The sequence below is a fragment of the Neomonachus schauinslandi genome, chromosome 2, assembly GCF_002201575.2.
Source record: "Neomonachus schauinslandi chromosome 2, ASM220157v2, whole genome shotgun sequence".
NCBI classification, from domain to species: Eukaryota; Metazoa; Chordata; class Mammalia; order Carnivora; family Phocidae; genus Neomonachus; species Neomonachus schauinslandi.
Genome location: NC_058404.1, coordinates 37,725,869 through 37,739,337, shown reverse-complemented (window position 1 = coordinate 37,739,337; position 13,469 = coordinate 37,725,869). Strand labels below are relative to the sequence as shown.

General features: G+C 38.3%; 1 protein-coding gene across 1 annotated transcript in view; it reads left to right on the top strand.

The window, feature by feature from the left end:
• The window catches only part of ZMAT4 (zinc finger matrin-type 4), a 360,824-nt gene that overhangs the window by 181,827 nt on the left and 165,528 nt on the right, over positions 1-13,469 (top strand). Inside the window, exon 4 of the mRNA XM_021681530.1 lies at positions 9,899-10,055. Coding sequence (XP_021537205.1) covers positions 9,899-10,055 — 157 coding nt within the window. The remainder of the gene's footprint in view (positions 1-9,898; positions 10,056-13,469) is intronic.

The following is a 13,469-nucleotide window of genomic DNA, read 5'->3' as shown; positions in this document are numbered from 1 at the left end:
CTAGGTAAATTTGCAAATGAATATGTATGTGTAACAAAGATTGACTGTACCTAGAAATGGAATTGTTGGGTCATATGTTGACTCTGGGTCTAAACTTTTGTGGTACTGCCAGATGGTTTTCCAGTGTGGCTGCAGCATTTTACTTTCTTGCCAGAAGTGTGTGAGGGCTCCTAATTCTCCACATCCTTGCTAATACTTTTTATTACCCATCTTTTTCATTCTCGCCATCCTAGTGGTTGTGAAGTGGTGTCTCGTTGTGGTTTCATTTGCATTTCTTGATCGTTGCTGATGTCAAGCATATTTTTATGTTGTTATTGGCCATTTGTATATCTTCCTTGTGGAAATGTCTATTCAGATCCTTTGCAAACTTTTAAATTTGGGTTATTTTCAATACCAGTAAGGAGACTGCAATAGCACACTTTCAGTAATGGATAGAATGACTAGGCAGAAGATTAATAAGGAAATAGGAGGAATAAGAAGACTTAAAACAACTTGACCTCCAACAGACAAATATAAAATTGTCTAGCTGTCCCTCTAATTCTATCAACTTTTGCTTCCTGAATTTTCTAACTACATATGTAGTTATATGTATGCATATATATAATTATCATATCTTCCTGGTGGCTCAGCACTTTAATCATTACACAATGTCCCTCTTTATCTTTAGTAAAAATTTTTGTTTTAAAGTTGTACTTTGTTTAATATTAGTTTGATAGCCACTACAACTTTCTTGTAGATGCTGTTTGCCTGATATAGCTTTTAATTCTTTTTACTTTTATCCATCTGTATCATTGAAGCTGAAGTGTTATCTCCTCAATACAACATATAGATTAGTCATGTTTTCCTTTTTATCTAATCTTACCATCACTATATTTTGATTAGATTTTTATATTATTTTCAAATATAGTATTATTATTGCTAGAGTTGGATTTATGTGTACCATTTTACTTTTATTTTAGGAATAGTGTCTTTTTGTTCTTTTATTTCTTCTTTACCACTTTCTTTTTCATTAAGAAAATATTTTGTCCTGCAAATTTTTAATTCCTTTAGTGACTATTCCCTATATTATTTTGAACTTTTCCTGTAGTGGTTGCTTTAGGGCTTCCCATATATATCTCAATTTATTGGAAATTTATCCTAATTTTACCTACAGAAATGTATAGCTGCCTTCTCTCTTCCCCCTTTTTGTGCTATTATTATGCATATTAGGTCTATTTATATTATAAACCCAACAATATATTGTTATAATTGTTAATCCACATAATTTTAAGAATTATTTATTTATTTATTTAGAGAGAGAAAGAGAGCATGGGGGGAGGGGCAGAGGGAGAGAGAGAGAATCTCAAGCAGACTTCCTAGTGAGCGGAAAGTCCAATGCGGGGTTCCATGTGGGGCTCGATCTCATGACCCTGAGATCATGACCTGAGCCAAAATCAAGAGTCAGACACCTAACTGACTGAACCACCCAGGTGCCCCAGTTAATCTATATAATTTTGTATTTTTCAAAGAAGCTGAGAAAAGAAATGTGAGCTGGATATATTTTAGTGTTTGTTGTATTAACCTTCTTATTTACCCTTTTTGGGTCTCATCATTTGTTCCTGTGGATTTGAGAATTACAATATGGTGTCATTTCCTTACTCCAGCACAACTTTGCTTCCACCTACCTCTTTAGTGCTGTTATTGTCAAATACATTATATATGTATATGTTATTGGAACAACTACAAAAATTAGATATTTTGTACATATACTTTTTAATTAGTTAAGAAAAGAAACAAGAAATATGCATTTATAGTGTTTTCTTATAATTACATATTTGCCTTTACTTGTGCCTTTTTTTTTCTTTTCATAAGAATTTAAATTATTTTCTGGTGTCACTTGCTTTCATCCTGAAGAATTTGCTTCAGTATTCCTCATAAGGTGGATCTGTGAGTAACAAATTCTTAGTTTTTTTTTTTTTAAATCTCTAGATGTCTTTATTTTACCTTAATTTTTGAAAGATAGCTTTACTAGATATAAGATTTTTATTTGATAGATTTCTTTTTCTTTCAGCACTGTGAGTATGCTACTCCCCTGACTTCTGGCCTGCATTATTTCTGATGAGAAATTAGCTGTTATTCTTATTGTGGTTCTCTTGTATGTGATAAGTTCTTTTACTCTGTTACTTCCACATTCCCTTTGTTTTGGCTTTCAGCATTTTTACTATGATGTATTTGGGTGTAGAACATTTTGTACTTATCCTACTTGAATTTTGTTGAACTACTTGGATGCATAGATGGATGTTTTTCTTCAAATTTGGGAGGTTTTCAGTCATTATTTCTATGAATATTTTTTTCTGCCCCTTTCTCTTTCTCTTCTTCTGGTATTACTATTTTATGCATATGTTTGTATACTTAATAGGGTCCCACATTTCTCTGAGGACCTGCTCAATTTTCTTTTTTTTCCTCCTCCTCTTGGATTGCATAATCTCCATTGATATATCTTCAAGTTCACCAGTTCTTTCTTCTGGAAGTTCACATCTGTTTTAAAACCCCTCTAGTGAATTTTTCATCTCAGTTATTGTACTTTTTAACTCCAGAATTTCCATCTGATTCTTTGCTGTAATTTCTATTTATTTGATAATGTATTGTCATCATATGTTCTCTTACTTCCTTAAACATTATTTCCCTTAATTTTTTCAACACATTTGTAATTGCTTGAAATCTTTGAAGTTGCATTGAAGTCTTTGCCAGTTAAATTTAACATCTGAGACCTTTCTGTAGTTATTTTCCTTTGTATAGGTTATACTTCCCTGAATTTTTTGCATGTTTTATAATTGTTGTTGTTGAGAACTGAATATTTTAGTTAATATGTAGTAGTGATGCTGGGTACAGATTACCCCATGCTCCAGAACTTGTTTTTGTTGTTTGCTTATTTATTTGTCCAATGTCTTGGCTACTTTAATGCCTAAGGCTATTTTAATAGTGTCTATTTTTCCAAGATGTGCAGCCACTAATGTCCCTGCTCAGCAGCTCAGCTTTAGGAATGAGAAAGTCACTGTGGGATGGCAGTGATTTGTACAGGACTTTCTTTGACTGTCTCTTTTTCTGATCTCTGTTAAACTGCCTGCCACTACTGGAATCATACTCATCTTTTAGGCTCTGTTAATTGCTGGATAATTGCTCTATTGTTTTTGTGAATGCCCTGGAGTATAAATGCTGCACAGTGTGATCTAATTAAATTTTGTACTTTTTGTAAGGCTAGTTTTTGAGTGAAGTCTTTGAAGTTTTTTCTGACTCCAGAAAGGCTCTCCCGAGCTATCGCTTTCCCTGGTTCTCTCTGGTAAGCTAGTTGGCCTATGGTTTAGCTTGTTGCTCTAATGGAGCTATCAGCTTTCTCTTAATTGTTTACTAGCAAAATCTCCATTGTTTTTGAGGGTAACCTTAGGCTTAAACCTTTCAATACTCTATTTCAAATGAAGGCAGTTCCTTTGGAGAGAGTTTAAAAGCTTTCTCTTCTTATGGACTCTTTGTTCCCCATCTGTTCTTATGGAAAACATTCTGAGCCTCTGCTTCAGAGTAAGGAACAGGGACAGTGGCTTGCTTCTCCTAGATGACAGTCCTGCTTTATTAGCTAGGCATAAGTGTCAGGGTCTGGTCTTCTCAATTTGTCTCTCCTGGCATGGAGCCCTTGTCCTACAAGCAAGCTGGGCAAGAGCAATCAGGGTCCCAATATTCTTGGTCTGCTGTGCCTAGGATAGAGCTCCTGTACTATGAATGAGTGTGGGTGGGGGAAGAGAATATCTGATCTCTTGGCCACATTGCCAGAATTTATCTTCTGCATCTTGGAGCTAAAGGGCTATAAATGTTGGTTGTCTGACCTTCCTAATACCCCCTACCTGGGAGCTGATGGGAGAGGGAGCCCTATTTTCTTGACCACACCCAATCAGAATGGAACTTCTGTCATGCTTACCTGGACAGTTGGTAGGGAGGGAGAGGGTTATCTCTAAAGTGCCATAGACTCTTGCTATTCTTACTGGGAGTTAATATATTTTTTAAATAAATATTTCTTAATTTGCTGTTTTCTCTTAGTATAATTTCCAGAGACTTTAAAGAATTTAAAAAAAAATAATCTTTAGCAGTTATTGTTGTTTTGCTGGGAGCAATTGTACAGAATTTCTCAGTCTGACATTCTGGAAGTGAAAATCCCTCTCAGGCTTTTTGTATGCACCTGAAGGAGAATGAAGGCAGTTATCCGAATTAAGTAAAAAACAAAAACAAAAACTTATAAGATATAAAAAGGACTTTCAGGACTTGATTTCTGGCCAGAATCAGCCAGCCTTTTCCACCTTGATTGAATTCTTCTGAAAACTTCTTACCTTTGCAAAATGGTTTGACTATGCAGCCTTAGGCTACTTCACAACTTTTTTTTCTTCCAACAATGCGGACATTACATTGAAAAAGTCTGAATTTTTGCCTCCAGTTTTAAACCCATAATTTAGGATAATCTTAGACTCCCCTTCATTTATTTGATATCTTGGGGCCATTTGCAGTTCTTTAAGCCAGAAACTAAATATATTCATTGAGGTCAGTTCATCAAACTTTATGGAATTTCTGCCCTGAGCCATATATCAACATTGGTGTGGGTGCAGTGGAAAACTCCAGTAAAGATGATATGATCTGTAGCTGTAAGGAGCCATTAATTTGAGATTTAGATAGCCAAGAGTACACAATTAAATTCTACCACTTTGCAGGCACTTGGTTCGTATTGAGGTTCTTCCTGGGTTGTTGTGTCTCCACCAGGGTCATTAGAATAGTCCAAGTTGGTGGTATTTACAATTGTATCATGTGAATTACATTGGCTTTTTTAGTAAAATATCCAGTAAACATGTTCTGCTGGCTTCAAAGGCTGCCTAACTTCTCAGGACACTAATACAGTTTCTCTATTGTCCAAGACTTAAACTTTCTTGGTCCCTCTTCTACAACTATGGCATAGCTATATTCCATGTTATTTTCTTGCCTAACTATTGTTCTTCTATTATCCTTTGATTTTCCTATATGATTATAGGATCGTATTGCCCAGGAGAGCAGAAAGCTAGGAATATATATTAAAACTGTGATGAAACTAACATAAATTTTAGGACAATATTCCCCTAATTGAACCTTCAAGTTAATTTATAAGTTGCTGATACCTCTGGTTCTTTTCCTGGCCGTTGTCCTCTCAGTCTGAAAGATTTTTGGCTGGCAACTAGACCTCCTTGCATTATCTGTCTCCTCTTTTGATTTTCATGTCATGCGAATTACTAATCCCACGAACCAACCCTCAACACCACTCACTCAGTAAACATGTATAGGTCCCCCTGTGTGACAGTCATTCTGCCAGGTGCTGGGGCTTCAATACCAATGAGATGATTTCCTTGATCTTAAGGAGTTTTGTAGGCTTGTGAGGGGACCAAACATGAAAACAGACACATGCAATAATTCAGTGTTCTATTATAAAAGATGTACAGGACACATAGAGAACCTAAGGTCAATGTTCAGTTTTGTAGAGGGAGGCAGAAAAAGCTTAATCTCAAGGAAGTGATGATTAAACTGAACCGATTCTAGAAAGACAGGGTTAGACAAGAAGTGATAAGGAAGGCATGAGAAATGCTTGGAGATGAAAATCCACACAAATAGGCTTAATTTACATTAATGGTTTTTTAAATTTTATGATTGGGAGAGTGTGAGTCCAATAGAAGACTATGTTTTCTTTTCTTTTTTTTAAATTTTATTATGTTATGTTAGTCACCATACAATACATCATTAGTTTTTGATGTGGTGATCCACGATCCATTGTTTTTGTATAACACCCAGTGCTCCATGCAGCACGTGCCCTCCTTAATACCCATCACTGGGCTACCCCATCCCCCCAACCCCCTCCCCTCTAAAATCCTGTTTGTTTCTCAGAGTCCATAGTCTCTCATGGTTCATCTTTCCCTCCAATTTCCCCCTCTTCATTTTTCCCTTCCTTTTCCTAATGTCCTCCATGCTATTCCTTAGGTTCCACAAATAAGTGAAACCCTATGATAATTGACTTTCTCTGCTTGACTTTATTTCACTTAGCATAATCTCCTCCAGTCCCATCGATATTGATGTAAAAGTTGGGTATTCATCCTTTCTAATGGCTGAGTAATATTCCATTGTGTATATGGACCACATCTTCTTTATCCATTCATCTGTTGAAGGGCATCTTGGCTCTTTCCACAGTTTGGCTATTGCGGACATTGCTGCTATGAACATTGGGGTGCATATGGCCCTTCTTTTCACTACATCTGTGTCTTTGGGGTAAATACCCAGTAGTGCAATTTCTGGGTCATAGGGTAGCTCTATTTTTAAATTTTTGAGGAAACTCCACACTGTTTTGCAAAGTGGCTGTACCAACTTGCATTCCCACCAACAGTGTAAAAGGGTTCCCCTTTCTCCACAACTTCTCCAACATTTGTTGTTTCTTTCCGTGTCCATTTTTGCCATTCTAACTGGTGTAAGGTGGTATCTCAATGTGGTTTTTATTTGAATTTCCCTGATGGCTAATGATGATGAACATTTTTTCATGTGTCTGTTAGCCATTTGTATGTCTTCAGAGAAATGTCTTTTCATGTCTTCTGCCCATTTTTTGACTTGATTATTTGTTTTTTGGGTGTTGAGTTTGAGAAGTTCTTTATAGATCTTGGATACCAACCCTTTATCTGTAGTGTCATTTGCAAATATCTTCTCCCATTCTGTGGGTTGCCTCTTTGTTTTGTTGACTGTATCCTTTGCTGTGCAGAAGCTTTTTATCTTGATCAAGTCCCAAAAGTTCATTTTTTTTGCTTTTGTTTCACTAGCTTTTGGAGATGTATCTTGAAAGAAGTTGCTGTGGCCAATGTCAAAGAGGTTACTGCCTATGTTCTCCTCTAGGATTTTGATGGATTCATCTTACATTGAGGTCTTTCATCCATTTTGAGTTTATCTTTGTGTATGGTGTTAGAGAATGATTGAGTTTCATTCTTCTGCATGTGGCTGTCCAATTTTCCCAGCACCATTTATTGAAGAGACTGTCTTTTTTCCATTGCATATTTTTTCCTGCTTTGTCAAAGATTATTTGACCATAGAGTTGAGGGTCCATATCTGGGCTCTCTCTTCTATTCCATTGGTCTATATGTCTGTTTTTGTGCCAGTACCATGCTGTCCTGGTGATCACAGCTTTGTAATATAGTTTGAAATTGGGCAACGTGATGCTCCCAGCTTTGTTTTTCTTTTTCAACATTTCCTTGGCAATTCAGGGTCTTTTCTGATTCCATACAAATTTTAGGATTGTTTGTTCCAGCACTTTGAAAAATGTCATTGGGATTTTGATTGGGATGGCATTGAAGGGTATAGATTGCTCTGGATAGCATAGACATTTTAACAATGTTTATTCTTCCAATCCATGAGCATGGAATGTTTTTCCATCTTTTTGTTTTCTTGATTATACTATTTTCCTTTAATTTCTGATGCCCTCTCCAATTCTCCAGCTCCCAACCTCCTTAATAACAGAGAACAAAGTCATACTCATCTAACACAGCATCTAACATATTTGGCAGGTCCTTAAAAATGTGTTGAATGAATGAGTATCCTAAATCAATTGATCATTAACCACTTTAAAGGCAGTTCTTTGCCCTAGAAACTATTTCTGAGTATACTTCATATACTGATACCAGTCCCTGTGTTGGGCTTCCAGCCTTTCTGTAGAAATGTCTACATCTTAGAGCTCCAGGGAGAAGGGCCAGGTTTGGCTGGTACTTTTGCTAGAAGTGCAGAAGGGATGCACAGATTGTAAATAGGTGTAGACTATAGATCATAAGCTTTGGCTTATGACCTTACTACTAATTTTAAGAAAAATTACATGGTTTGGCTTAAAGTATGCATAATAAGGTGAAAAATGAGTTATTGAAGCATCCACTTTCACCTTAACAACCTTCTTTTTCTTTTCTTTTCTTTCTTTCTTTTTTTTTAATATAAGATCAACATCCCTTAAAATATAATGGAAAGTACCAGTTTGGGTCTTTCAGCCCTCATGAGGTATCCACTCCTCATTTACTAGGCTCAGACACTTCAGTAACTCCCTGATTTGTAATTTCCCATTATCTCTGGGCTCTAACTCTCTCCATGGGTTCTGTGGCATCTCCTAGGTATGGTTGGAGAGGTAGGTGAGGAAACGCCAACTCTTCCCTGTCCTGCTTGGTCTAGTTAGTTCCCATAGTATACAGCACAAAGGTGTGAAATAATTAGTGATTTAGTTAATTAATTAATTAATTTATTTCTGAGGGTGAAGGGAAAACTCAAAGGAACTCAAAACTTTAAATATCATCAGTAAGGATGACTCAGTAGACATAGCCTCATGCCTTAACCAGGTGTCCTGCCCTAAATATTTGTCCAGGAAAAGACCTCTGGGAGGAGCTTCTCTTCTTTATATAGGGTCCATTTCCTCTCAATGATCCCCAACCCCTGGCACTACATTTCCTCAAATCTCACCCATTAACTGTGATGAAGGGGTCAGGGAGGCAGACTAAGATTTAATAATCTAAGGTCAAGAGAATAAATGGCAGTGGGTACCCCCCACACACTGATGATAATACTCCTCCCAAAGATGAACATTAATTATGAGAGAAATATTACAGATGAATGCCTTAAAGAGAAGTGAGTTATTTTTCTAACTGCCACATAATTTGCAAGACAACACTCTCTCCAGCAGTCTGGACATCTTATTATTTTGCAGAAAATACATAATTCCCTTTTTTCCATCCTATCCCCACCTTCATCCTTCTGCTCATGCCATTTTAAATTGCACTCTTTGGGCCTGCTTAGAATAAGAGAAGGAGCTATAATAGGGCCAGGTCCTCATCCAAGGCTGCTCTTTAATAGAAAGATGCTTCATGATTGCTGTCCCATTAAGGAATAGATTAACTCCTTATCTGAGAGTCCGCCTTACCCTCAATTTCTAACTAGCGGGAAGGGAGCCCATGGATTAATCTTCCCCTTGTATGATATAGGTAATTGATGGTCTTTGTGCACAATAGCCAGGTCACATGATCTAACAAAGGATTTATTTTTTTCTGATTCATGCTTCACTTTCATTGTCTTACAAAAGAATAAAAATCAAGCTGAATTTAAGTATTTTGTGCTGGGTTTAACTGATCACTGTTCCCAAAGAAAAGAAAATTATACAAACTCTCCTAGAAAATTCAGCCAGCATGGTCATCTTAACTTTATGATATATACTCCGGTTAATTAAGAAAAATGTTCAAGTCATTAAAAAAATCTTAAAAAAGAAAATCTTGAATATGTGGCCATGTATCCTGGTGAGGCTAAAATTGGTGAAAGACAGAGCTGAATGCCAAATGATAATTTCTGCTAAATAATTCAGGCCATCTGAACTCTGATATTTTACTTACTTAAATGAGTATAATGGTTACAATTAGAGACTGTCTCCCTCATGGTGACAGACACAATGTGCTCTCACCTCATCGTGGACCCTGTTTTCCTTGGGTAACTCACATTTGTACATGTGTCCTGTATTCCCTGTGTCTGGCACTAGTAGCCACTAAATAAATGTAGGTTGAAGTCCGTAACTAAAAATGTTTTGATGATGATTGTCATGAACAAAAAAAAGGTTGCAGAGCAAAAACTAGACATTTCAATGAGAAAGCACGTACTGCATGGAGCACTGGGTGTTATACACAAACAATGAATAATGGAACACTACATCAAAAACTAATGATGTAATGTATGGTGATTAACATAACATAATAAAAAAAAAGTCTATGGTATATCTTATTTTCAACAGAATGGAATGGGAAAAAAGAAATTTTAGGACTTGGGGTTCCCTCTAATGTTATTTTTTTTTCTTTCTTCCTTGTAGGGAAGTGACGCTGATATGGTGGATAAGAATAAGTGCTGTACACTCTGTAACATGTCCTTTACCTCGGCAGTGGTGGCTGACTCACATTATCAAGGCAAAATCCATGCCAAAAGGTTAAAACTGTTGCTAGGAGAGAAAACCCCACTAAAGACCACAGGTATGTGTGTGAACAATGACCACAGGAGACACTGAAGTCGGAGCGCTGCGCCTGTCCCGTTAATTGTGCTCCCTCTTCAGAAGAGGCTGCCTGAATAGAGTCTAAAAGTAGATGTCCTTCGAAACCTAAAGGGGTGGGCAGGTAGCCCAGCAGACCTTGCTGTCCTAAGACTATTAAATACAATTGCAGGTGCTCATTCTCTCACCCTGGCTCCGTCAGATTAGTAATTCAGCAGCTGGCATCTTCTGCAAGGCTGTTTGCATCCTGCAAGATGTTGTCTATCATATTTATTATATCTTATGTAAGATACTGTACCTATTATATAATGAATGCTGTTCTTCTGTAGCTTCAGTGTGTAATCCGTATGGGTAACAGGTGGTGTTTTGTGTCTAGTGGGTCGATTCACTGCCTGCGCTTGTGTAATGCAGGCTATCATCCTGCCCTTATCTTGGTGAGGGTGGGCACGAGGAAAACTGTGGTCTTTAAAAACAGTTTGCTTTGCAGACAACTAAGGTGTTTTTTATTCCCCACCCCCGCCCCTGAGGTGACAATTCCTGTTGTTGTCTGTAATTCAAGCCTGTTAACTTTCACAACAAAAATCTTAAATACTGATAAAAGATCATTTGATCCCGTAATTGCTTAACTAAAATAATTCTTCATAAGTCTATCCAATTATGAAACTAAAATACTGTTATAATTGAATCGAGTTAGACTATTTGGAAAAAGTTTAAATTATGATGAAGATGTTGCCAGGCTGGGTTATAATCCCAAGAAGTTGGGGTATATTTCATGATGTCTACTCTTCCAGTGCAATTAAAATTTAGCAGTGCATTTTATCTGTCTAATGAATCGTGCATAAATCGTGGGCATAATTATTTTTTAAATGGTATTTTGGAGATTGGAGAGAGCCTAAAACAATACTTGGCTTTTATTCTCACCAGTGTTTTCCTTAGGAAAAATATCTTCTTTCACCTAGAGAATAGCAAGTAATCTTCCCACTGTATTTTTCTACTCAGTTTAACTAAAGGGTATTGTTTTTGTAAAGGTGACTATGATATTCAGATATAGGACAGGGTTGCAAAACACCTGAAATCTGGAGCTTAGCTCGGCTTTTTCCTGGGCACACTCCGTGTGCTAGCATTTTATAAGCAGTCACTCGGTTGAAACTCCTGATTCTTGCTCTCTAAAAGGTTGGATATTCACCTTGTAACCTACTCCCCACCAAATTTCCTAAAATAGACACCTCAAAGAAATAGTCACTGGAAAATTTTTACCTGTTTTCCACGAATGAGTAACTAGCCCATTTGTTCTTTCTGCCTAAGCAGAGAATTGCTGTTAAATTTAATTTGGGACGTAGTGATGGAAGAGGGGAAGCTCTATCTTTGTTTATCATGTCAATTAGCAAAGGGGAGAGTTATTATTTCTGTAAAAAAAAAATCACCACATGGCACAAATGGTTCTTTGTGAATTTAAATATATCCTCCAGATAACCAAGCACCAGTTTGTTTTCCTGAATTCAAATACCCTACGAGCTGGTAAATATAACTTGGGGGTAATTTGTTAGTTCCCATCAGTATATTCCAAAGGAAAAATCAAGAGCACTTAAACTGCAACCTTTACTTCATGACTTTGTCTTGATGTCCACAGAGCTGGCCCAGTCCTCAGTGTGACCAAAGTCACGGTGCCAGTTAGGCCAGAAGGGGATGGGGGTGGGGTGGGAAGTAAGTAGCTCTATCAGCTTGTAGCTTGAGCTGGGGAAACAGATTTCAGCTGCTTAATGCCAGAATCTCCCTTCCTCATCTAACTCACAGTGCCCAGGCTGCACATTCCCCTTCTGGAGCTTAGGCTCTCATCCGTTCTCTTTAAAGCTGCTTGGACCCGAAAGGGTCTTGGAGGATAGCAACACCAGACAGAATTAGAGGGTCTGGGAGCTAAATTGTTCCCTGGGCTTGGGTTGGTGTTAACCCAGCTGCTGGCAGGGACCAGAGGAAGCAGTGTGTCCTGCTAGGGCCAGGTGAGTCATTAGGTACAAGGATAAGCAGAGGGTAGGCATTGGGAGGTGTGGCAGAGGATGTGATTTGAAGGCTTAATGGGAGAATGGTACCTAGCAATGGAGAGTCTAGGGACAGAGATCCTGCAGAGAACAAGCTGGGTACTGGCATTGGGAAGGTCTGCTAGGTGGTAGCAGGGCCCTGGCTGCAGGCTGGTGAAAGTAAAGGCTGTTAGAGTGTGACAGGGCACCATAATTTAAGACAAGAGGACTGGGATAGAAGTCAAGTGTAAGGAACAAATCAGGAACCTGGTGACCAGACTGAGGATATAGGTTGAAGCTTGATCTCAAACACAAATTCACATGATATAAGTAAGGATAAGGACCAAGAGGCACGAGAAAAGAACACCTAGGCCATGGGCTTCCTGAGCTACTAAGTTCAATCTCTCCAGCTCCCTGAATAGAGTCAGGATGACCTGCCATCCTTCCTTGCTGCCTGAGGCCAAGCCCAGTGACCATTCTTGAAGGATGTCACCCTCTAAGCTGTGGCTGCCCTATGCACATCTAGGAACAGCTCTGCCTAATCAACCAGCTTGGCTTGAAATTATTTCTGTAATGAAAACAAAAGGGGAAAAAAAAGAACATATAAAACCCAAACTGACTGGATTAAGATGCTAGAGAGAAGCAAGTCCCCTGCTCAGGTATGCCGTGCAAGCTACCCCTCCCAGAATCACAGGCTCTTGAACTGTAGTGATTTCTGGGTAGGGATAATTGAAGCACAACTCAGTGCTTCCCCCAGCTACTCTGTCTGATGAGGGTGAGCAATTGGTGTCTGTGAATCATTACCTTTCCACCTACTCAAGATGTGCTTTGATCAAGCATCAACTGGATATCTTGCAGAATTATTGCAGTTAGAGTTGTCTTCTCCAGATGGGAATATGTTTACTAGAATTTCTGAAATGCTTGACAGAGCTGCTGGCACAAATACCAGCTCCCATTCTTGTTGTTTAGTGTGCTTCAGAATCTCTGTCCTCGTTCATGATGAAAGCTTGAGGAGAATTCTCGGCCCACTGTATTCTCGAAGGGTCAGCAGACCTCAGCATGGAGGTCTAGCCCAGATTGGAGGCTGGCCGGGGTTGCCACACCATGAGAAGGATTTAGAGGAGGTATAGTCCAGAGGTTGGAACAGTGAAAGGCATGACAATCCTCTCTTCAGGGGGAGAATAAAAGAAGCAGAGGTGGTTGAGCATGGAAAAGAGATTGCTCAGGGGCAAATCTTTGGAAGGCTGTTAAGGGAAAAAAAGAGATTCATGGTATGTGTGTGTATGTGTGTGTGAGTGTGAAAGAGTATGTAAAAATATATGAGTGTGTGTGAGTGGGAGTGTGTGAGAATAGGTGAGCATGTGTGCATGTGTGTGCATGTG